The sequence below is a fragment of the Musa acuminata genome, chromosome BXJ3-5 (genome assembly GCF_036884655.1).
Source record: "Musa acuminata AAA Group cultivar baxijiao chromosome BXJ3-5, Cavendish_Baxijiao_AAA, whole genome shotgun sequence".
Taxonomy (NCBI): Eukaryota; Viridiplantae; Streptophyta; class Magnoliopsida; order Zingiberales; family Musaceae; genus Musa; species Musa acuminata.
In genome coordinates this window covers 650,300-675,057 of record NC_088353.1, presented here as the reverse complement: position 1 = coordinate 675,057, position 24,758 = coordinate 650,300, and the positions used below count along the sequence as shown (strand labels likewise).

General features: G+C 42.1%; 4 protein-coding genes and 1 long non-coding RNA gene across 5 annotated transcripts; all 5 read right to left on the bottom strand.

Moving 5' to 3' along the window:
- Positions 1-2,486: 2,486 nt before the first annotated feature.
- Positions 2,487-6,104, bottom strand: LOC135638801 (FT-interacting protein 3-like). The gene has a single exon (XM_065152219.1). It carries the CDS (start codon positions 5,847-5,849, stop codon positions 2,733-2,735), a length of 3,117 nt encoding a protein of 1,038 aa, XP_065008291.1. The 5' UTR covers positions 5,850-6,104; the 3' UTR covers positions 2,487-2,732.
- A 2,161-nt stretch (positions 6,105-8,265) lies between these two features.
- LOC135638140 (uncharacterized) lies at positions 8,266-11,235 on the bottom strand. The gene is made up of 6 exons (XR_010496521.1): positions 11,116-11,235; positions 10,849-11,025; positions 9,713-9,943; positions 9,468-9,560; positions 9,196-9,310; positions 8,266-8,623 (listed from the first exon to the last, which is right to left on the bottom strand). It is a non-coding gene; the product is annotated as an uncharacterized LOC135638140 (long non-coding RNA).
- Positions 11,236-11,464: 229 nt separating this feature from the next.
- Positions 11,465-12,576, bottom strand: LOC135638187 (myb-related protein 308-like). Its single transcript, XM_065151184.1, has 3 exons — positions 12,384-12,576; positions 12,180-12,309; positions 11,465-12,104 (listed from the first exon to the last, which is right to left on the bottom strand). The coding sequence occupies exons 1-3, from the start codon at positions 12,514-12,516 to the stop codon at positions 11,747-11,749; spliced, it is 621 nt and encodes a 206-aa protein (XP_065007256.1). The 5' UTR covers positions 12,517-12,576; the 3' UTR covers positions 11,465-11,746.
- Positions 12,577-16,440: 3,864 nt separating this feature from the next.
- On the bottom strand, positions 16,441-19,752 carry LOC135638692 (zinc finger protein STOP1 homolog). The gene is made up of 2 exons (XM_065151973.1): positions 19,542-19,752; positions 16,441-18,311 (listed from the first exon to the last, which is right to left on the bottom strand). The coding sequence occupies exon 2, from the start codon at positions 18,171-18,173 to the stop codon at positions 16,638-16,640; it is 1,536 nt and encodes a 511-aa protein (XP_065008045.1). The 5' UTR covers positions 18,174-18,311; positions 19,542-19,752; the 3' UTR covers positions 16,441-16,637.
- A 2,503-nt stretch (positions 19,753-22,255) lies between these two features.
- On the bottom strand, positions 22,256-24,516 carry LOC103983646 (subtilisin-like protease SBT3.9). Its single transcript, XM_009400901.3, has 3 exons — positions 24,250-24,516; positions 24,003-24,100; positions 22,256-22,562 (listed from the first exon to the last, which is right to left on the bottom strand). The coding sequence occupies exons 1-3, from the start codon at positions 24,450-24,452 to the stop codon at positions 22,474-22,476; spliced, it is 390 nt and encodes a 129-aa protein (XP_009399176.2). The 5' UTR covers positions 24,453-24,516; the 3' UTR covers positions 22,256-22,473.
- Positions 24,517-24,758: the final 242 nt, after the last annotated feature.

Sequence of the window (24,758 nt, the reverse complement as noted above, 5' to 3'; positions counted from 1 at the left end):
CTGTTTTGTGTGTAACAATTCTTATCTAAATTACATTTGAAAAGCTGAATTCCTCAAGTGGTTTTTCCTCCTTTTTTTTTTTTTCTCTCTCTTCCCGTGTATGTAGGTGTGCAAAAGATCTCCAAGCTCTTCTGTTCATTCACAGCGCTGGCCAACACTGAATTGACCACCATTTTTGGAGTGTCTTGTGCAAACCAGAATCATTCGGGTCACCTTGATGGCTACTGATGGAACCATCTTGCCAAGCACCTAATTTTATCAGATGTGATTGATTCTTTTTCCTCTCCCTCTAGTTGTGGTGATTTGTGGAGGATGATGAATGGCAGACAAAAGAGGGCACACCATTTTGACTTGCAAGTCTCATGCGCTCATACATCCAATATCTTTCTCTCTCTCTCTCTCCTTTTTCTTTCGTTTTCTTTTTGTTATTTTTTGGGACCAAATTAATTTTTTTTCCTTAGATTATATGAAACAAACTAGTGTTTGTGCAAAAGATCAATTCAATGGTGACAAAGGTAAAAGGGATTTCTTATAGTTTCGATGCTTCTTTCTTTTAAGATACTGAAGCTACATTTAATCTAGCAAATAATAGTATGCAACTTGCGAGCCAAAGAGTTTCAAAACTTCTATATTGATTATGTTTAAGAGAATATTCATATGTATGTATATTCGAGAGATTGATTGATTAAAAGGGAACTAAGAAAATTTCTATATTGCTTATGTTTAAGTGAGATGGATGATTTATATTGAGCTTAGTCCACAAGTTAAAGCTTTTGAGTCACACTGATGTGACTCATGAGACAGACTTGTGCATTAGAAGAAAAAGAGTTCCAATTCAAAAGAAACATGAATTTAGGGAGGAATTTTAGCTTCTAGTTAGATATTGGATGTTTCTTTCATGACTCAACTCAGAAAGGTCATTGCTCCAAATTTGTGCTATTGACAGCAGTTGATTCAGCTGAAATGAGAAGACCAAGGATTTTTTTTGCACATGATCATCAGTGAATCAGATTAGGGAAAGTATCAGCTTCTTCTACTGTGCTTAACAGTGATGACCTCTTCCCTCTTTCTTGACCACCACCACCACCACTTTGTTCCTAGGAGTCTTGGAGGAAGAATACCAATAACAAGTCTAAAGGTACAAATTAGAAAGGTCCAATCTACATAAATTGGCTAAAATACATCATCTTTCTCTTTTCCTTTTTCTCCTCCTCTCTAGATTTATTAGAGAAAAACTTCAAAAGTTACATAGAACATTGATAAAAAATAATTAACCCTAATTCTTAGAGTTTTTTCCGTCATTAAAAAACAAAAAAAAAACTTTTCTTAAGATGAATGAATTCCTTATTCTTCAAAAATGTAAACTTCAAACATCCAAAGATACTACTTACTTGTTTGTTGAAGTGTCTGTCATTCTCTGCTGGGGAAACACATTATATCAACTTTTAGCCAACATGGAGCTATCAGGCAAATTGTCGGATTTCCCACAGAATCTAACATTATTATTGTGCACAGACACCCACCGAGACCAAGTGATCGTGTGGCACAACTCAGAAGTCTCCAATGTTGCTTGTTCTATCTCTTTAGCTGTTCTTTCTTTTGGCTTGGTTTGGAGTGGAGTATCAAGGACAGGATTATGGTCCAACCCAACCCAGCAGCTTTATTCTCCTTTCCATCCCGAGCTTACGGATTCACATTAGAATGATGTACAGAGGAGAAGCTTCTCTTGTGTCAGAAGTTGGCATGCTTTGTGTGGATGCCTCAGGATCCTTATCCACTTTCTGAAACCTGTTAGCTGGGTGGAATCAGAAGAATGATCCCATGATGTTACCTAAAAGCTCACTTCTTACTGTAGCAGAAGATTGAATCCCCACCATCAAACATTCCTAATGTTGAAGCTTTCAACCCAGGATCAGGAGAGAGGACACTTTTTGTCTGCTTGATGATGGATTGGGAGGAGAGAAATGAGATGGACTAATGGGAAGATAAATAATCCTATCACCTAAGTGGAAACATTCAACATATGCTGATATCATCATCATCATCATCATCATCATCATCCGAAAAACAAAACAAAAAATCTAGAAATTTAAAGGTTAAAAGACTCATCATACAATGTTAAAAAGTGAAAAGATCATAGACTTGACTCTTAGATATTATGTTCAAGTCAAAAAATATAATTTTAACTCTCCACTCTTATTATAAAATAATGTGGTAAGAAAAATATTTCTAAAATAAAATAATGTTATCTCCTTAAACTTCTATTGACAGCCTAATATCTAATAAAGATGATACAAAAAAGATAAGACCTAACCAAAAAAACTAGATTAATATTTCATCACTCAAATTCTTTCAAAACTATAATTGGAACCAATTTTCTAAGATAGATATTATTTTTATTTTTATGATCAAAATAAAGGAAAAAAATTCAAATTAAATTTTATAAAATGTGTTGAAATCATGCCTCAATAAGCTTCCCAACAATATGTAAATTATCTCATAAATATCTCACAAATAATATTTAAATGAAGATGAAATCAGTCCTAAGTTTTCTTATTCGAGACATACAGAAATGTGTCTCTCCATCTATCCATCCTTCATCTTCTTCATGACATGCTTCCCATGGAATTTAATATGTTCATATATCACAAATGGAATAAGCTCTGTAGAAATAGTAGCAACCGAATAGATAACATCACTGGAATCATTCTTCGTTTCAGCCCCCGTTAACCTTAGAGCAGCACATCGGAGTTGGCCGGCAGCCTCTTGAAGAAATTGAAAGGGGCCGAAGGCATCCTGCTCCTGAACCTGGGGTGACGGAGCAGGAACAGCCCGACGACCACCGCAACCACCTGGAACGGCGTCACGTAAAGGAAGACGGCCACCGCCAGCGACAGCAGGATGAAGATGGTGGTCGCTCGCGGGTCCCTCCAGCTCAGCAAGGCCCGCGCCCTCTCCCCCTGCGTCGCCATGTCCCCGGCCACCGTCTGCAGCTTCCCCGCCACGCTCCTTAGCCGGTCGTACCGCATCCGCACCAGCTCGGCGGCCTTCGACGACGGGAACGTGTCGGACTCCTCGTCGAGCTCGTCGGGGTGGGCCAGTTCGGCGTGGGACAGCTTCGTGTCCATGTGCGGCGGGTGGCGCGGCCTGAACCGGTAGTTCCATGCGCCGACCATGAACAAGGTGACGAACACCGTCGGCAGGATGAGCTCCGGGTAGACGACGAGGATCAAGAACAGCACGTGGACTAGGATCGTCGTCACGGGGTTCCTCCAGCTCCGCACGCCCTCCAACCACCGCCCGGCGAAGGTGACGCCGGAGAGCAGCGTGGTCAGGCGGACGAAGTTGGCCTTGCTCCGCCTCAGGCTCCACATGTGCAGGTCCGTGTCGAGCATGTACTCCACCACCTCCCTCCGCAGCGGGGGCTCCGCACGACCGAGCCGCGTGGCGACGATGACCATCGCCTCCCGCCGTAGGATGTCCATCTGACGCATAGATATGGGCTGCACGTAGTGCATCTTCGGCAGCAGCGGCTTCCCGTAGAGGGCCACCATGTTCACCCACGCCGTGCACGTAAACCGCACCGCCAGGTGCAGCTCCCCGGTCTTCCTCAGGCCGGAGGTATGGAGAGCTAACAAGGGATAGAAATGGGTGTAAACGCGGTCTGCTTCCAACGTCGACAGCCGGATTCGGACCTTGCCGATCCTCTGGTCTCGGGCGTCGTCCTTGTGACCGGCCAAATGGCAGTTGTCGAAGACGGCGACTGTGACGACGGTGCAGGGATCGAACACCTCCCATGTGTACTGCTCGTTCCACTGCGGCGTGAGAGTGTTGAGGAGAGTCCGAGTGCGGACCCATTTAGGCCCGTACTTGGCGACGCAGTAGGCGTCGGTGGTCCGGCCGTCCTTGTTTGCCTTCATCGACATGAGGTTACGGGCACCGAGGATTCCCAGCTCCAGTATCCCAATCCTCTGCTTCCGGTGCAACTTCGACGCCGGCTCGAGGTCGCTGCTGAATTGGGTTGATTCGTCGAGCACGTGGTAGCCCAGTTCGAGGTAGAGCTGGAGGCGGATCTTGCTGGAGAACTTGTGCTCCTTCTTCTCGCCGTCGCCGGCCTTCTCGTCTGAGGCCGTCGGCTTGGCGAGACTGAACCAGCGAGGCTCCATGATCTTGTGGTGATCCGTACGTGTAAAGGCGGCCGACAGCGGGAGAACCAGACGTCCGAGCGGCTCCTCCCTGTCGGCCGCTACCCGGTCCTCCACCGTGAGCACGAGGTGCTCGTCGAAAGGCTCTGACGCCACGAGCATGACCTCCTCGTTCCACGTCGGGTTGAGCGATCCCCGCACGTGCCGAGTGCTGCGGAACTGGTGGCCGAGTCGAAGCTTGAGCGAGACGTTCGACGGCGGGTGATTCTTGTCGTGGGGCACGAGGTCCTGCGCCTCGAGGACGACGACCCGGAGGTAGACGAGCCTGGGGGTGAAGTAGACCTTGGAGCGGGTGGTGGCGAGGGCGTCGAGGCCAACGTCGTGCGCGTCGGAGTGCCACGCGTCGGGGAAGGCCTCGTCGGCCTGCGTGCCCATCCAGACCGCGAGCATGAGCTCACCGTTGGGGAGCTTCTCGCCCTTCTTGTCCTCTAGCTTGTACCACTGCGGCGCCAGGGGGCTGTCGGGAGGGACGCGCAGCGGCACCTCCGCGAGGTCGAAGGCGAGGCGGCCGACGAAGTCGTCTTTGACGAGGTCCTTGTCCTTGACGACCACGTCGAGAAGGTTGGACTGGAGGCGGTGCTGGAAGAAGGCGAAGACCTCCTGCCACACGGGATTGGAGTTCTTAGCCAGGTACCGGGTGGTGGCCTTGTAGTTGCCGAGCTTGAGCTCGACGTACGGGTCGAGGGAGCCGGTGAGGTCCATGGTGGGGAGATGGCGGGCCTTGACGACGTTCACGTAGAGGTAGCGCATCTGCTCGATCAGGTCGTAGGTGGAGGCGATTTTGTCGCTACCGCCGAAGCCGCGGCGGTACCCGGGGCGGCCGGCCAGGGGCGGGGCGGTCTCCACGAGGCCGAAGTCGTTGCCGGGGCGGACTGCCGGAGGGCCAGCTTGGATCACCGTCGGCGGGAACGGCGCATCCGCCCGGGCTTGGGCGTGGGACACGTTAAATACTGGCGACATGTTGAAGGCCGGGGGCTGGCCGGTCATCGCCTGCTTCATCTGAGCGAACTCGAAGCCCAGGCCTCCGGTTGTAGGGGCGGCACCGCCTCCGCCTGTTGGTGCGGCGCCGCCCCCCCCTCCGGCTTCAACCGAATAGAAGACCCGCCGCTCCTCCTCCGGAACCACCGAGGACGAAGCCTTCTTCTCTTTGTTCTCGACAGGAGCTTGCTCGACCTCGACGAAAGGAGTGATGACAGGGACCTCCGCGGCGGACTCCGGTATTGCGTAGACGCGGAGCGCGACGTCGCCGCGAATGTAGGAGAAGAGGCCGCGCTTCTCTAAGGGGAAACGCTGCAGCGGGGCGTCGGCATCAGACAGCGCGATGGAGGCGCCGGCGATGCGGACGCGGCCGAGGAAATTGCGGTGGTGACCATGGCCACGACCGTGTCTACCACCGTCCCCGGTGCCGCCGCCAGACTTCCGGTCGTGATACACCGAGACGTCGATGGTCTGGTCGGCGAGGCGAGCAGGGTCAGAGACGTTGAAGACGAAGGTCTCGTTCCACGCCGGGCTGAGGTCCTTGTGCTTAGCCTGCGTGCGGTGGCGCTGCCCCTCGAACTCCACCTCCACGAACGCATTAGCCGAGCCGTGCCCATCCTTGGGCATTAGCCCGGCCGCGTCCGCCACCTCCACGACCACCTTCATCTCTCTTACTCTCCTCTTCCCACGGAATTAGAGATCGCACTGGATCTATAGATAGTACAACAGGAGGAGATGATCTGAGATTTGGTGGAAGGAGAAAGAGAGAGGTGAAGACTGAGAAGAAGAAGATGAGAAGAGGAACGGGTGGTGAGCGCATGGAGAGCAGAGATGAAGCTTGTTGTTTGGTGGTGTGGAGTGGGCGTGGGGGCCGCCCAAACCTGTGCAAGCATGTCTGCTTGCATGGGTGGTGGCAGCGACATTAATCCTTAATATCTACACATGAATGCTGGTCTTAAATCTCTTGATATCTTATGATGAGGGTTTTCATTCACCTCCACAGTGCCCTTTTGGTCGTTCACATCCAATAGTACCACAGCAGAGAGAGAGAGAGAGAGAGAGAGAGAGTGTGTGTGTGTGTGTGTGTGTGTGTGTGTGTGTGTGTGCATAGCTCATACACCTAACCAGTGATCAGTAATGTATTGTATGGGAACTTGTCATGGTTGGGGAGGAAAACCATACAAAGAGCTGCTGCTGATTTGAAAGCTTTCAACTTCATTGATGAGGCACATCAATTAGGAGTGTACACAGCTTTTGATGTTTTCTGAGTGGTGGCTCAATTTCTTACATGAGCTTTCCTGCTACACTCAAAGAGGATGATGTGATCACAAAGCTTGAATAAACTATTTCAAAAAATATATACTCAAATTAACATAAAAGATTAAAGAGATGACTCCGAATAATTCATGTTCATTAAGTTATATATTGGGTTTAATCCACAAGTTAAATTTAAGCTTTTAACTCGAATTGGTATTCAATTTCATCATCACTCTGTCTTAAAATCTCAATATGATATCATAATCAAGATTGAAAAAAACAATTGACTAAGAAAGTAGTAGATGTTGACTATAAGAAAGAAAGAAAGAAAGAAAGAAAAATAGGTCTACGAATAAAGAGAGATGATAGAAGGAACTGTTAAGAAAAATATCCATGTCCATGATAAAGAATATAACAAGAAATAAAAGTAGTCCTACATTGATAATATATATATATATATATATATATATATATATATATATATATATATATATATATGTTAATCCTAAGCAATCTGACTTCATGGTTATCAATCCTGGAATTCTCGACAACAACAGTGGTTATAGTGGCTTTCTCAGTGCTTCTAAATCTTTTGAATCACCCATTAGATGGATAGGTCAAATTCACCCATGAGCTATAATTTTTGCTGGAGAGACAAATAAAAATGAGGAGGGTTGAGGACGATCTCTGAGAATCTCTGGACCATAGGCAAGACTGGCTTTTAAGATAATGGCAAACCAGCAGGAGGAGGTAGGGATTGGCTAGCTTGAGATGAGAGATTAAAAGAGTATAATAGAGGGAGGAGGGAGGAGAGGTAGAGGTCGCTCTCATGGATTACTTTTCATGCTCAGTGGGTTTTTTTGGCCTTTTGGTAGAGGGAGGAGCAAATACAAGTGTTTCTCATGGAACACGTCGATTGATTGATTGGTGCCGACAATTTGGAAGGGAAGATGACAATTCATTGCTTCTTTTGAATAGAAAAACACAAGAAGGGATAAGCAAGATTGAAGCAAACATTAATCATTGGCATTGAAAAACAAGTACCAGTTCGGCTAACTCTACAGAATGGGATGGGTAAATGAACAGTGCTGTTGCATGGTATGAGACAAGTGGAACAGTGTGGTTGTGTACTTCTCCACCAAACTGTAACTAGACCTTCCTTTCAATACTATCGACACACACCATTAAATCTCAAAAGTAATTGTAGAGTCATCATAAAGCTATAAGACACCATGGCTACAAGTAAAAACATTCTATCAACAGAGAGCATATACTAAAGCTTTTAGCAAGTAGGACTATGTCCACTACAGACGGAAGAAAAATAAGATGCAATGCGACCAGTAAAATAATGAACCAAGGCTTTATACCTGTGGATTGTTCAAAGCTAATTCTCTCTGTTGATGTCTTTCGCTAGGTGTCTCACAAGCTTTTATGATTCTTTCCCATCCATCACTTGACTCTGATTTGAGCTAACCTTCAGCTTGTTCCTGTTTGTCTAGCCTGTTTCATTCTGCTCTCCCCTTTCACTGCAAGAAGACAGATGAAGAGCCATGGAAATTTTCTTACTGTTAGACTTGTTTGATCAATGCATCATTCTAATATATGTAATCGTGTATAAACTTAGCACATTTTCCACATGATAAGGAGATTGTTTAATCTTTTGAGAACACAATGAGTTGGGAATCTATTGGCCCCTAGCTTGATGTGCATCCTTGACCTGCCTTTCTTGTTTAGGCCGTCAACAACGCTATGTGTATCATAACACCATGAGACCAAAACTAAATAAACAATATGTAAAACAAATCATATCTAAAACGAAGCACAATTGGGGAGAGAAATATTTACTGCATTAAGAATCAACATATCATCGCTGAAAAAAAAAAACACAATCACGGATGAAATAAATGACAGCTACATATTAGGATGCAGCTTAGAAAACACTACATGGTTTGACACCCATCAGAGAGACCAAACGAGTCAATCTCCTTTACCAAAGTCATTGTATATAACAGCTCCAGAGCATAACCCTTCCTAGACTTTAACCAAATGAAGTGTCATCCTGGGTCCAATTTCCTGAAGTCTAACAGCACTTTGGGTAGATGCCCGGTTTACTCTGTCAAGCTCACTTGCCAAACTGAGTTGCCGATTCTTCATCAGCTTCACTTTCTGAACCATAGCCAGCCCTACAGCAATAATGATGTAATATAAGATATCTGCTTGGATCAAAATGATGCAATATATTGCTTGGATCAGCAATATATATATATATATATATGTGTGTGTGTGTGTGTGTGTGTTTGTGTGTGTGTAAGAGAAGTTTGATAGTGTTTGGCTCTAAATTATACAACACTGGTAAGAAATTCCAACCAGATTCACTATCTCTTCATCCTAGATAGCACTATGATACACGATTCTGGTTCTGTATCCAGATTTCTTTGACTTTTCATCCTAGATCACTATGATATAAGATTTGGGTAACTTCAATTGAGGATCTGGTCACAACGAATATTACATAATTGCGTTTTTGCTTCTTACAAGCTTTGATCACATAACATTAAATGAACATGCATACAGTACTGCTTTCTTGATCCATTGAATAGTCTAGCTTACATATCAGATAGGGTCCATAAGCTATAAAAACTTGACCACATGATCATAGAAATAATAATCTTAAATTTAATTGTGGCCTCTTTATTTCCCAAGTTATTTTAATCTAAAGCTATCATTTATTGATGAAAGATGAATTAGCTCTTACTTGGTCAGGAAATCGCCAACATCCTGAAGATTCCTCAAATCTGGCATGCCAAGATTCAAACAAACTTTCTAATCCTCCGAGTTACACCAATCAGTTGTAGACGGATGGAATAATGCTGAAAGTCAATTAGATTTGTTTCATTATTGTAACTTAACAAAATAATCCTCTGACATGAGGACAGTTTAACCTGCAATAAAAGATAAGAAATACAAAAATGGATTTTGAATGTTAAAAAAAAGAAAGTTAAAACTAAATTTGGTCTTAATACTTACCGTATTTATGTCAATGGCTGAGACGATGTTTTGAAACATGATTCTTGTGAGCTTCAGGTGCTGATCTCCACTCCCAAAGCCAGAAAGAAAAATCTGTATAAAAAATGAATGTCAGAGTAAAAGGTATGTTTTATATCAAACACCAAGTAAAATAGACAAAATATAAAAATATGAAAGCATATATAATGGAACAATAAGATGGTGTCAATAAAAACAGATAGTAAGTACAAAGACTAGAAACTTACTAGGGGCGAGTTACTGAACAGCTCTTTAAGACAACTGGGATGAGACTGAGATCGAATAATATCAGCAGCCAACGCATATTCATGTATCTTACAAGTTAATGTTGGACCTTGCGGTGTCCTTGCAACACGCAAATGGGGCATGCTCATTTGAGTTTGATGGTATAAGAAAATGGGTCACACCCATAGGCCCTGCAACATTCACAAGTCTTCGAGTTTATTCTGTTTCTTCTCCTGTCACCGAAGTAAACAAAATTAATCTTTTTGCTCTACTAAAAGAAGTTGAAGACCCAGCTGCATAAAAATTGAGCTTCAATAAAGCACAAAAAAGAAGCTTATGTTCCTCAGTGAAGTGCAGAGGACCTGACAGTCCCTTGCCACAATCCTTAAGGTGTGTTTTCTTATTTCATGTACAAAATTTATCAAAAGGAACACTATGCAGATACATGACATGTTCACATTATTTGTTGACATTTAAGTCAGACTTATCCAGATTTTGAGCAGTTCCTTTAGTCGCCTTAGAAATTTAATTCCAAACTGGACATTCTTCTGCTGGTGTTGCAGGGATAAAAACATGTGAATAGGATCAGGATGCGTATATGAAGATTCGAGTCACCACAGAAGCAAGAATCACAATAAAATACATGAAAACACTGTTGATCAAGCTTGCAATCATAAAGCACAGCAAATTAATTCCATCAGGTGCTGACTGATTAGTCCATACCCACATGTTATTATTGCTTAATAACATGCAATCATGAAGTAGAATAAAAAGAAAAACAGGTACAAATAAAAGGTTATCCCCTCCATTATATTAGATAGATGGGGTTCAATGATAAAATTGCTTTAATAACTTTCTCCCATTTTAATCATAACAATCATGTGTTACTAACTTTATCAAACAAATGGTTGTAAAATGAGTTATTTAACATCAAAAATCATATAAAACGGAGATTAGGGTATCCAATGACCTTTAATTTTATTAGATAGATGGGGTTCAATGATAAAATTGCTTTAATAACTTTCTCCCATTTTAATCATAACAATCATGTGTTACTAACTTTATCAAACAAATGGTTGTAAAATGAGTTATTTAACATAAAAAATCATATAAAACGGAGATTAGGGTATCCAATGACCTTTAATTTTAAGGTGGTATGGGGGAGCATAAGCTTCCGGAGATCCAATTCGAGATCTCTGGGAAGGCCTAGCTTCCCCCTGGAGAAGACAAAACTCTTCGGGATCGTCTGCCCAGTGATCCGATCCACTCAGAGTGTATTCTTCACCGTAGACGGCTTTGGGAGCGCCTTCTTCCTCTGCAACCAAAATCAAACCAAACAGGGGAAGTGAAGTAAGTAGTAGGGAAGAGGTAGCGCCACGAGAGACACAAGCATTCAAAAGCTCACTTTGAATCGAGCCATTCTTTACTGAAACGGGGAGATGAGGCGGTGGCGGACGAAGGAAGAGACGGCGAGGGTTTGGGCTTTGAGCAGGATTTGAGAGAAGAAAGGGCGAGATGAGGCGAGTTAGTTAGTTAGTTATATATTTTAGAGTATATAAAAAAAATTTATAGTTTATATAGTAATATATTTTAGAGTCATCCTCCAGTTTTCATAAGAATATATATATATATATATATATATATATAGTTAGTTAGTTAGTTAGTTAGTTAGTTAATTAGTTTGAATGGTTCATGGTATAAGATCTTGTAATCATGTGACATTACATTCAAACTCTTTAACATCCATGCTCTGCTCCACCAACTCTCATCCATGCTAACATCCATGTATGGAGTGTAAGTCTACGTCTTTGAAAACCCTGACAAGCTCTGCATTGAGGATTGCAACATGATAAAGTATGATTAGGACTAAGACTACGGCTACTCATCTTCGACTCTCTCACCGCCGTCTCTTTCTGCTGAATTCAACATGCACAGGTGAAGCTGAGAAATGAAGAGGTTTTGAATCTTCCGCTTCTTCTTCTTCCCAGAGTCTGTGGAAACTATGAAAGCTACTGATGATCTCGAAGAAGGAAGGCTTATGGTGAGGTCGAGGTTGAGCTTGTGTGCTGGAAGCTAAGAAAGCGCACGCTTGAGCTCGTGCGGCAGCTGCATGCCTCGCTGCTGCGACTGCCGAGGTGGTAGCAGAAGCAAATGGTTTCTGATGATCTCGAAGAAGGAAGGCTTATCGTGAGGTCGAGGTCGAGGTTGGAACGTCGGCTGTCGTCGTCGGCACTTACTCCGCTGCTCTGCGAGTCATGCGAGCCACCGTGGACGGGGCGGTGAGTGCGAGGGTCGAGCCCCCGGCCGAGGAGCTTGCGCTTGATGTTGGTGTTCCAGTGGTTCTTGATCTCGTTGTCGGTCCTCCCCGGTAGCCGCGTGGCTATCGCCGACCACCTGCAAGAACCAAGAGCGTCAAATCGTTGCAGGCCATCAAACCTGCAGGTAATTGAGCTGAGGAAGGAGAGTAACTTGTTTCCGAGCGAGCCATGGAGCTCGATGATGAGCTCGTCCTCTTCATCGGTGAAGTTTCCGTGCTTGAGGTCAGGGCGGAGGTAGTTTATCCACCGCAGGCGGCAGCTCTTGCCGCAGCGCAGAAGGCCTGAGGAGAAGAGGAAGCTACAGTCTCAGTGACATGGAACCGAAGAAGAAGAAGAAGAAAGCATAAAGAAGAACCTGCAGCTTTAGGGAGAGATCTCCAGCAGCCTTCGCCGTGGGTTCTCACGTAGGAGATGAGGCGTTGGTCCTCTTCCTTTGTCCATGTTCCTTTGTTGGTGTGAGCCTTCTCGCAACAAGGAGCCCTGCCCATGGTTGTCGAGAGAGAGTGGTGGGTGGGGATGGAGTTGAGGATGGAAGGAGTGGGGAGCAGTTTATAGGACAGGGGAGAGAGCGGAAGGTTGTGGAATGCAACCACTACGTGGTCCGATTGACCAAAAGGATATGGTAGGAAGAGCATTTTGCACTGTCAATCTATTGAGTTTGTGTTCTTAAAAAGAGAGAGTATCACATAGTTGGCACATTAATCTATTGAGTTGGAACTACTAATCCAAAATACTTAATCTTAAATTTATTTAAATCTTTTTTTTCACTTTCTTTAAATAAGACTAAATTGGGATATCATTTTTACTTAAAGGGCTTGACGTACTAATTTATGATCAGCATAGTAAAAAAAACAAATCTTAGAATGATGCAAGTGAAGCTCAGCTCAAAGGTGATTTTATATCATGATCTTTTTCTACTTTGAGTAAAATAAGATTCAGCTCAAAGAATGATGCAAGTCAACCTTTGTTTCAAGTTATAGGCACGGAAGAACATAGTTAATTCTTTGATGATGAGAATGATAATAATCATGTGGAGGAGAAGTGTTCCTTCGAAGACCAAACACTGTCCATCATTTGACTTCTCTTGCAAGGGATATTAATCGGCTGATGGTTTGTGGGTGGAACATTGACCGGTAAATCGATTAGGACTGTAGGAATGACTTTTGCCTCATGTTGTTGGTCTTCATTCCATTCCACCAGAAATCTTACATTGTGTGGAGCGTAGAGAAGAACTGTTCACTCTAGGATGGGAGAAGTTGACTTTTTTTTATTTTTTATTATGTCTCGATCGAAATATTAGGTTTTAGTTCGTCAACTCTCCCATCGACGATACCGATCGCAGCAGGTCATCTCGTTCCCTCATCGATGGAGAAGAGTAGTAACTTGGGTGCCACAAATTTGTTCCGGTCGACTAAGCTACGACGGACGCATCTTTTCTTTTCACCCTTCCATGGCAAGTGGATGAGATATAATTCATGGTTGCCTCTATTCAAAGCATGAGATGGAATATGTTACACGTTTGACCATGTCATCTTCAAGAAGACACAATTAGTGTCACCTGTTCTGGAGTCAACATCATAGATATAGTCAAAATGACCAAGTCAAGCTCAAACATGTGGTCAACTGCACCCTATTTTTTTCTCATAAAAAGATTGATAGAAAAGATGATTTCATATACGTATGTAATTAAACCCAACCTGGCTATCTGATCGACCATCATCTTCATCTTCCCTGCATGGTCTGCTAAAGCTTTATGTTGCTTTCATAGATCTCTTACAACATTTATGGAGCTCAAGATTACTGTTTCAGTCACCGGAGGAGGGTAGTCTATGATTTCTCCTTTCTGTAGTTCCTCTCTCTCATCTGTATTGCATTCATAAGAGACATCACTCGCTCGAGTAAGAACTACCAACTTTCAGATCTTGCTGCAAAAGCAATTATAAATCTGTCTCTGATACTACCAGTAGCTCTCTTGTTAACAACAACATCTGCTGAAGCTACTATTGCATGTAAAGGAGTATTTGCTACAGGAATTAATGTGTAGAGATCATATATTGCATCTATACATCATTTCAAACTCAGTATGTGATAATGATCTCAGTTCATTTTTCTTGATCTTACATATACGAATATTACTAACAAAATAGTATTTTGTTTTGTAATCTTATTCTTAGTGTTACGGTAAGTAACTTTTTTAGCCGTGGCCTCGGGGCCGTCGCGGCTTGGTTCGGGTCCGGAAGGCGGTGATCTCCTTGGGGGCGCTCCTCGGGGTCTCCCAGCAGCCGAGCTCGGTGGTTCGGGTCGGGAGGTCGGGTCGTCCCGGTCGGGAAGAAGCTCCGCCACAGCGCCAGGAAGAGGCGACACCGTCTCGCACCTGCACACAGGTCGGGCCAGGAGCTCGGCCCGACCCCTCCGACGATCAAGTTAGAGAAAGATGTGGAGGGGGTTTAGGAGGAGGAGAAACCTCCGTCTGTTGAGTGTGTGATCCCCCCTTTTTCTAAGGGCTCGGGGGTATTTATAGAGGGGGTTTGATGTTACCTGATGTAGCTGTCTGCAAGGTAGGACTGTGCCTTTGGTTGCGTGGGAGGCCGAGCTGCTGCAGGGTTTGGCGAGCCTCGGGCAGTGCGTTGGTCAGGGGGATGACGTGTCACATTGCCATTTTTTGCCATATCACTTAGGACTTTCTAGTGTAGTATATTACACTCTGCCTTGGCTTATACAAATGGTCTCTGTAGACTGATGTCCAACCTTGACAAAGTAGCATATCCTAGCTAACAAATATTCTATGGCTGAATGCTTAGAAAATGATACAGATGATGAATCCTGCTGAGACCAAAGAAAAAAAAAAATAGAGGCTAAAATTTTGTGCTAATTGCTCTATTTCTTGTCAAACATGCTTTGTGGAATATAAGATGTGATAAAACATATCTAATTTCCATGGAAACATGGCAAGACTAGTTGGTATCATCAATGTTCTAATCAAAATGTCTTACAATGGAACATAACAGAGTTCATTTGTTTATGAAAGATGATCAAAGATTTGACATACCAAAGGTTTCAACGTGGAGAAATGTCAAACTTTGCACCGGAAATAATGCCAAAATGTCAAAGATTTGACAGTGATATTTTGCAGAGAGGAACAACAGTTTTCATAAACAAAGACACTCTATGACTGAGTTGCACTGATTCCAAGTGGCAACTGGCCATGGCAGAACATCAATTTATACAGTAAATTCTGCTCGGTCCATTCTATTCTTATCTCTCTACTCGTGTTTGTTGACCAGGATGATATATTTACCTATAAATCAGCATGATCTATAATGGCAAAAAAAATTTCTAGTTCTCAAATCAGATTGTTTGATAATAAGAAAGTACATAAAAAAAAGATCAAATTAATTCAGAATTATGGGGAAAAGGAAATAGTTTCACTGTTGTGTCATATCTTCTTTAGACTGTGATGAGAAGGTTGGTGGATGTCCTTTGGATCAATCACATTGGTTCCGAGAACTGCGCGAAGGAGATTTGACCTTTGGTAGCTGGAAATGTGGAGGAGGAAGCATATCAGAATCTTACAAGCAATTCAAAGCTTCAAAGTAGGCTGTTCAAAAGGTAGTGTTTGATTCAAATTCTTTTCATTGTCTATGTCAGCCATGACATAAACAATGAGGGTCCCTCTGTTGCACATTTCTCTCCTGCTGCAATGGCTTGTTCCAATGACTTTGCTTGCTGCCTACAACTTTTGGCAAAAGATGAGCACAATTTGAGAACAGCAATCAAACCAACCATCTGTAGATTGAAGTGTGGGCTCTCTCTCTCTCTCTCTCTCTCTCTCTCTCTCTTACACACACACACACACACATTCACACACACAAAGAAAACTGTGGATTCAAGTGCAGTACTATTTTCTGACTACATGATACCTGAATAGAGATGCAGATTCATCAGCTCTCTCTCACACATAAATGCATTATTTACTGGCCACCTCTGATTAGAGCATCAACCAATTCTAGATTCTCTCTCTCTCTCTCTCATCACACACACACAAAGAGAATTGTGGATTCAAATGCATAGCTATTTAGTAACCACCTGACTAAACCTGCAGATTTTAGAATGAGCTTAATTGATGAAAGCACATGTTTCAATGAAAAGAGTTGGAAGAGACGTGAACAAAGAACTGCCTTTCAGCAAGTCATATATAGTTTTTTTTTCTTTTTTGGAAAAGAAGTATAGTGGCCACCACAAGCAAAAAGGAAAATATTGGCTAATATAAAAGCAATAAGACTTGAACTACAATTGCTTCGAGATCAAATACTAGATTAATAGAAACCTTCAGTTTTAAGCATTCAATAATGTTAGAATGCTTAAACCATCACATATATATTTATGATCTCACAGCGAACAATAGAGAATCATTTAAGGAAAAGCCAAGCTTTGAGATAACACCATGGGTCATATTCATGGAGTACATACTACACAAAGGATGGTTCTGCAATGGTTCCTTTACCCACAAAAAGCAAGGCAAAAGAAGAAACTAGCCAAATCATACAACACGACTTATTATGCAACTAGATATTGATGTGAGCAATTGATCATCCCTGCAGGCTGGCACTTAGTTTTCGCCATTTCTCGGAATGAAACTGCAAGTGCCAGTCGAAAGGAAAGAGAAAGGGCTTTCGGAAACATCGTATGCAGAACGTGGAAATTCATCAAGTCCCCCAAAGTTGCATGCATCAAAGTTCATGGGTGAGAAATAACCCTGGCCGTCGTCAACATCTTTTATGTCGAGACTTTGAGCATCGTCCGAGGCATTGCCACTAAAGTTGTAGCCCATGTTTGCCACCATTCCGTTCGTTGTTTCACCGACCTGTACATGATCTGACATTCCTGAAACTTTGGCATCATCCATGGGAATGGCTGGGGTATGACCTTGGAAGAGAGCAACATGCCCAAACAACTTATCCTTTCTTGAAAATGTTGTCCCGCACGAACAAATCCACTTGTCCCTGCCACAGTGCTTCTCATGTGTTTTCAGGTCTGCAATAACCGAAAATTTCTTGGTTTTGCATCGACTGCAGGTATAGCTTTTGTCACAGTGGCTTCTCTTGTAATGGTTCTTCACGCACAGAATTGTCTTGAGGGGTTGGAACTTCTTGTGCTCTTTGTTCCGCTTGCAGCCGACAAAGGGGCATGAGTATCTCCTTATTATTGCTGGTTCTGAGCTTGCTTCCTTGCTAGGCTTAGCAAGAGCAGCTGGAGTCTTGTACTCGTCGCCATGACCTCTCATGTGCATCCTTAAGTTTGCATCTCTCTTGAACCCCTTTCCACAGATCAAACAGAAATGGGTATGTGGTGCCAAAATCTCCTCTTTTTCCAGTTGCAGAACTTCATAAGAACCAGGGGGGAGGTTCTCTCCATCCATACCATCATCATAATCCTTGATGTCATGGTCTTCAATAGGGATGGACTCTGATACTTCGGCCACAGAATTATTCAAACATTTAATTAACTCATCTCCTTCACCACCACTATTCAAATCTTTGATAAGCTCATCATACTCGGAAGCTTTGGCTAACTCCACCGACAAGACCTCGTGATGTTTCTGACTAGCATTCACAGGCAAGTTAGCCACGACACCTGTCTGAGCAACAGGAGGAGTAGCTGATAGGAGTGCATTCTTGATGTTGGGAAGAAGAGTGCCAGCCGTCGAGATCAATTGAATAATGATGTAAGTTAGATCTGCTGTGACAAGCTGCTGCTGTGCTGCCAACTCATTAGCTCGGCCTTCCTGGCTAATTATTGATCGAACAATATCCTGAACTTGGTGGATCTTTTGCTCAAGGAATGACAGGTTGCTTAGCATCAGTCTAGGGTTCCAATCCATGACTAAATCATTTACTGCCGAAGAAGGTTCAAGCTGGTTTTTGGTTTCTGTCTTTTGCTCCCGAGCATACAAGCCATGACACTGTGTTACCTGAGGTGGAGGGAACTCGGAGAAGGATTGCTCCTGTCTAGCACCATAGCATATATTAGTGGAATCACATGGGATGAATGGCAGGCCTGGCTTGAGATTTCTTGAGATCTCACTCATCATGGACGAAGAAGCATTTGATGATGCCTCTAGAGGTCTTCTCAGCTTAAAATCCATTTTAGCACCTGAATCTACACACACAAGTCCACAGCATTAACTCTCTCTTCTTTTCACCAAGACTGTTATTTGTAACGTGCCATTTGCACAAAGGACCAGTTGAAAACCATTTCTCAAGAACCAGGTCCTCGAGCAATCCTGCAACAGTTCACAAACAATGAAACCAATCGACCACTTCAAGAGACTGCATTAATGAAAGTGTAAAGGGATCAGGGAGAAAGCTATTGTAACAAAATAGAGAAAATACAGAAATTGTTAACGGTAGTATCTTGAAAATCTAGTTCTTTGGAGAACTCAACGAAGAAGAAACAGCAGACCCATGGAAGATACAATTCTAGCTCCTATAATTTTCTGCACGATTCCAAGTGATCGGATCTCCATAATTACACCACTAAGATGATAAAAAAGGTGGAAATCAACAAAACGAGTACTAGGTCTTTGACAAATAAAGGAACAAGCTAGCACTAGTTTCCTGATGCCGTATGTTAAAGATGAACCTTTGTTGATTATTTTGTTAAACCCTGTATCTAGGAAGTTCTTTCATTTTGATGTTTTTTCTCTTCTCCTGGAGTTGAATTGGATGCTGAGAAATTTTTTTTTCCCAAGTTTCTAATTCCAAACTGGTGGGAATTTTTTCAGTTTTTTTTTTTCAGACAAAAGCTATAAAAAGGTATTTCATCAACTTCCCTCAATATATCAGGCTAAAGCTGGATAAAAACACCTACTTGCCTTGAACATTACAAGAAAATATTTTCTTCAGTAATTAAAAGGAGGAATGACAGTATATAAAACCATAGCACCCCAAAGGTAAAACATTTTTCACATCCCCAAAATTTAATCTTTCTCATATCTATATCACCAAAGCAGCATCATCAAAAGCACATGCCAACAAATGTTAAAGGACTTAGGAGAGATCCAGCAATTTCTACAAAGAAACATAAGTCTAAAACCACAAATCCAAAAACTAAAATATGCAAAACATATTCTACAAACCCAAAATCTCAACTTTCTCACATCTATCTCACCGGATCAGCATCGAAACCACAGGCCAACATAAATCGTAGGACTCAAGGAGAGAGATCCAGCAGAGTTTAAGAAAGAATAATAGTCTCTAAAGGCAAATTAAAGAAGAAACAAAGCAAGAGAGCCTTAAAAAAGATAACAAATATTGGAAAATATAGCACCTCGAGCTACCAAGCAAAAACACAACAACAACAACAAGAAAAAAGAATCCGATCCAAACCCTGCAACAACCAGCAACACACAGAGTACCAAAAGATGGGTTTTTTTTTACAAGGGCAACTCGCAAGATCCTCTTTTTCCAACTTATCCATCACCAAACCCCCAAAGAAAGAGAGAAACACTTACAAAAGGGATCGAACGAGCTTGGAGCAGTCAAATAGATCCCGCAACACCCCCTCCCCTGGGCAGCTCGTCACCTTCGATCCATCTCCGATGTCATAAACTTGTTTAAGGCGTCTAAGTCCTGATCTAACTCCACCTCCTCGTCCATAGACTTCTCGCCCTCTCTATCCCTCTCCCTCTCTCTTCGTCGTTGTTTCTGTTTGACCTCTTTGTTTTGCTCACCATCAGAGAATAAATAAATCGGAAGACGAGGCGAGGTAGCAGTTTCTGCTACTCCTCTCCAACTCCTTCACTTAACGTGTTCCCCCTTAAAATTAAAAGAAAGACAATTTACCTTAAAAAATCACTTTATAGGTTATTAAAAAAATTATTACATGATTATATGTAGGGTTGGAGGATGAATACTTCCAAATTCAATCGAAAAATCCCTTAAAATCATTTATAAAATAAAAAATTCCTTTTATCATATATATTTATTATATTAAATGATTAACATGAGTCAAATAAACTTTATGGTGTTACACCTATAGATAAATTATATCTACGCTCGGTTATAGAATTACTCTAAAAAAATATTAATTTTTATTAAATAATAAAATCTTCTAAAAATAGAAAATTCAATTAAAACCGTAGTTCTCTTAACTTGTTCCTTATAAAATAAAATTATATTTTTTAAAAAAATAATTTATGTATTTAATATATGAATTATTATATATATACATATATCAACAATTGGGAAGATATAATAATAATATGATAAATAGATTTGGATTTGATTGAGCAATCGATTAGTTATTTGAGTCGGATGAAATTAGCGGATATCAAATGCGTTCATATCACAATAATAATAGCCCATAAATTATTCTTTTTCGATACTACATAATTTATCCAATGAAGAAACCGGTTAAGAGAGGGAGAGTGTTCTGAAGGAGCAACGGAAGCAGAGGCAGGGAGGCGGAAAGCGGGTGGAATCCAGAGGAGAGACGACGTCAGCGCTGAGGTGGCGAGCGGATTCGGACAAATGCCGGTGATCTGACCCCCCCCCCCCCCCCCCCCCCAACCCGGGCGGTCAGATCACCGCTCGGATGGGTTCCATCACGGTGATGGCAACGGTGGCCCAGAGTGCAGTGAATCAATGGACCACTCGTTCTTTCTTCTGTGTGTCCACAGAGACGACGACCTTCACCCGGACATTCTTCCTAAAGGGAGAATACTGCTTGCATGTAAAAGAGCGAGGGACATGAAACGAAAAGAATGCAAGGGGAAGATTACTTTGGAATTACTCTTTTCCTAAAGTCTTCTTTTTGGTGGCTGTGAATCATCTCCCTCGTGTTTTCATGCTCATAATAAAATATTCATGTGCTCAATGTTTATGATTTAAATGATAGTTGTGTTGTTTTACGAACAGGCTTGTGTATTGCAGATTATTATATTAGTCAAACTCTAGCTTTCTTCTCTTGTTCTATCTATGGAGGTGTCCAAGTGTTACGTCATTCTATTAAATCCATGCGGGTGGGTGGACCTCATGTCATGTCATGGATCATCAAGCAATTGATGACCGAGATTTCATTTAACAATTTAGAGAATTTTGAGACCACTTAACATATTTAAAATAAATCTAAAAACTTATGATTTAAAGAGTCTAGTTTGATAGTTACTCTTTGTTGGAATGGACAAACATTGCAAACGATGCGAGGGGGGAGTTATCCATCCAACTTGTTTCTTTCACACACAAGAGCTTCGTATGATGTGTTGTTGGTGAAGGTTCTTACGATGGCAAAAGTGGCTAAAAGCTCGTCCGTCTCCTGCAATTTCTCATGCCACCGATAGTTAGTCATCACTGTCAAAGAGGATAGCTTTCATCCGTGATCTGCATTATTGATGCACAAAGCAATCAATCCCATTTATAATCCACCAACAACGGTGCTCTCTTTCAGGCATTATTTAAATCGATCGATATGATTGTGATGATGTGCTTCAGCATGTGGTAAAGGGAGATAGATGGTGCATCAAACTCTACTCGCAAGAACATCCGCGCAGCGCATGAATCCAAGCCAGAGTGCCTGCCACAAAATATTGTTTGACGCTAGAGAACCATATAGCATGTCTGCACATGAACTACGATCGAAACATTTGGGGGGATGTGATGTGTTTCTATCTGAAGAGGCTGCCAAAAGAATTAATTGTTAATGGTTTTCATAGATAATAATTCATCAAGGAGATTGCAGAATGTAATAAGCCTTTCTTTGCAACGACAGATTGGATAAGGGAAAAGCTTAGACAGAAGAAGCTTTTTGCATTCAACTTTAGTAGGTAAAGACTGCTGCATGAACTTTCCGTTGGAATTGCAATGATTTGAATGGCTTCTTCATAGATGATATAGACTGTATGTATGTACTGTGCTGATTTATTAGGCAGGTGAACGAGAACAGGAATGAAACCAGACCCTCCCAACTCCTTGGAAGTCCACACCCAAGTTAGCAGTTCCACATTCATTTGTACATGCAGGAAAACTTCTCAAGACTGGCGGCACTGCATAATGTTATGATCAACCCAAGCTTGGCTTGACCGACACAGTTTGGGGGAAATTATCGACTGGCATGATTTGCAGTTTCTGAATTTTTCAATGATCCTTGAGTTCTTTACAAAAACAAAACAGATGTACCGTAAAATTTGGAAATGTGAACACCATGCAAAACACAATTTCGACACACCAATTTAAACGAAAGGATTTCATAACTCTCGTCAACAACTTTTTAGTTTCAGTTCCATATAACTTTGCAATAAAACAAAAGATAGATTACACAACCAGTATCATACATCAGGAAGACCAACCAGGTTGAGCTATTATTCAGATATCAAGTCATTGCTACATTGTAGATAAACTTCACTTATGTATATCGAACATCCATTATTTATTTCCTGCGAGATGAGCTCACAACCCCATGACTCCAGAAGTGCCTCCTCTGGATCCATGGAGGTTGTAGGTCCTACTAGGTACAACCTGAAGGACGCCTGGTTGCCCTGCAAAATCAATTTAATGGGAAAACGAATACATTAAAAGGCTTAGAGAAAATGATGAAATAATAGATGCATAGGACAACACGACTGTTCAAAAGTTTCCTCACAGTGTAGATCACAGGTTAAGAAGAAAATGCATACTTGATGGCTTCTTAAAAAGCTACTGAATAATAAGAGTTAAACAGAATATAACAGTGTCGCTGCATATTTACCACGATAACTCGACACAACTGCATATTCACATATTCAAAAAAGATGGAAACAGACACTGTATGATGAAACTTGTAGGTTTAACAACATGGTTAGTTTGAACAACCAACCAGCATATGGAAAACAGAGATGGTCGTCAGCACAGATGCAAAGCAATACAAGTAGTCATGAGCACTACTATGACATTGTCACACCATCTTACAGATACATGTATCTTATGATTCATTTGGCAACATTGGGCACTGAGGTTAAGTGAATCTACTTATGGTCATTTCCCATTCATTTGGGATGCCTCTTGAAATTTCCTGTTAAATTTGGCCCTGTAGTTCGGGAGATGACTTTATCAGAATTTTGAGTTTCGAGTTACCATTGTGTTATTCAAGTACACACAGCCAGCATGTTTCATCATCTAGAGTTGTGCAAAAGAGACGTCTGTTCCGATAGGACCGGAATCAGCTCCCAAAGCTTGACATTGTGATTAAAAATAGCCAGTAAAATTAACAAGTGTCAACTGATCGACCTCAAAGAACAAAAGAATGCACAAGGACTCTGGGAAAGTTCAATACTTCAAAGCAGATAGAGATACCAAAAGAATATAGTTGCAGTCGAGGCAATATATAAAAGGTTTGAGGGTCACTTAAAACATGAAACTGGATAGTCAGAAGATACAATTGTTGCCAGCATAAAAAAGAAAAGAACGTTACCAAGTTGGTATTTCAGATGAAAAATTCATTCTGCCAATTAGGCAATTTTAAGACATTGACCAAGTTGGTATTTCAGATGAAAAAGCACGTTACACCATGTTTAGGGCATCGTCTGAAGGCCTTAATGAAGAATAACTGAGAAATTCTAATTCGAGCATGTATATAGAGAAGCGAAATTAGGATTCGTGTGCTAAATTAGAGCCTTAATGACCATGTTTCTATGACTAGATGCCAGCAATATCCCAAACAAAAGGAATCATCAACAAGACAGTTTTCTTTCACAAAGATATCTTGAAAAAAAAAAAAATTCTACACCAAAAAGCAGAGTTAAGATAAAATTCTTCCCTATATAATACACAATCAATTAGTACCAAAAAAATGATTTTAAAAAATAACTAAAAGCAAAGAGGACGAGTATGACAAAAATCAAACTTTTATGTGATTTACCAAAGATCTTGGGTTCTGCAACGCATCAGATCTGCCCAAAATCAATCAGGAAATAAGAAATGACAAAGCAAGAAGAACTCACTTGACAATTGCTCGACCTGCGACTGGGTCAGCTTAGCCGAGAACCCGCTCGTGGCATGCTTGTAGTGATAGATCACGGCGTCCGTAGCGGCCTCCTCGCTGCAAGAGCAACAAAAATCAGAACTTTACCACAGAATCCAAAACCCTAATCCTCGATGCGAGGACGTGGAGATCAGATCTCCACCACGCAATCCGCAACCCTAGCCCTAGGAAGGAACGCGGATCCAAAAGGAGCGAGATCGGTCGACCTGCCGAGGACAGCGGCGAGGGTTCGGATGTGGAAGGCCTCGGGTTCCTCGGCCTCGGGCTTCTCGACGTAGACGATTTGCACGGTGGCTTCGTCCGGCTTCGTGGTGGCCTCCGCCATTGACGACAGGATCGATCGAGAGAAGAATAAAAGGGAAGAGATGAGGACGGCTGAAATCGACAGTCGAGATGATCCAATGCTCATGGGGCTCGTCGCACGGCCGTCGACTGGTTTATATAGAAGCGCGCGGGACTCTTTGGGATTCCTTCGTCGCGAAGAAACGAACGAAGGGGGATGGGATGTATCCAATAATTTTAATAACAATTAAAATCAGGATAAATCTTAAAACTCTGATTTTTTTAAAGAATTTATCCTTCAAAAAATTATTATTAAATATTTTTAAAAGGAATAAAATTGGGAATTATTTGTTTTAAAAAATAATGAAACAAAATTTTTCTAAGTTATAATGTCCAAAATTTGAACTAGCAAATTTGAGATCGATATACTTGC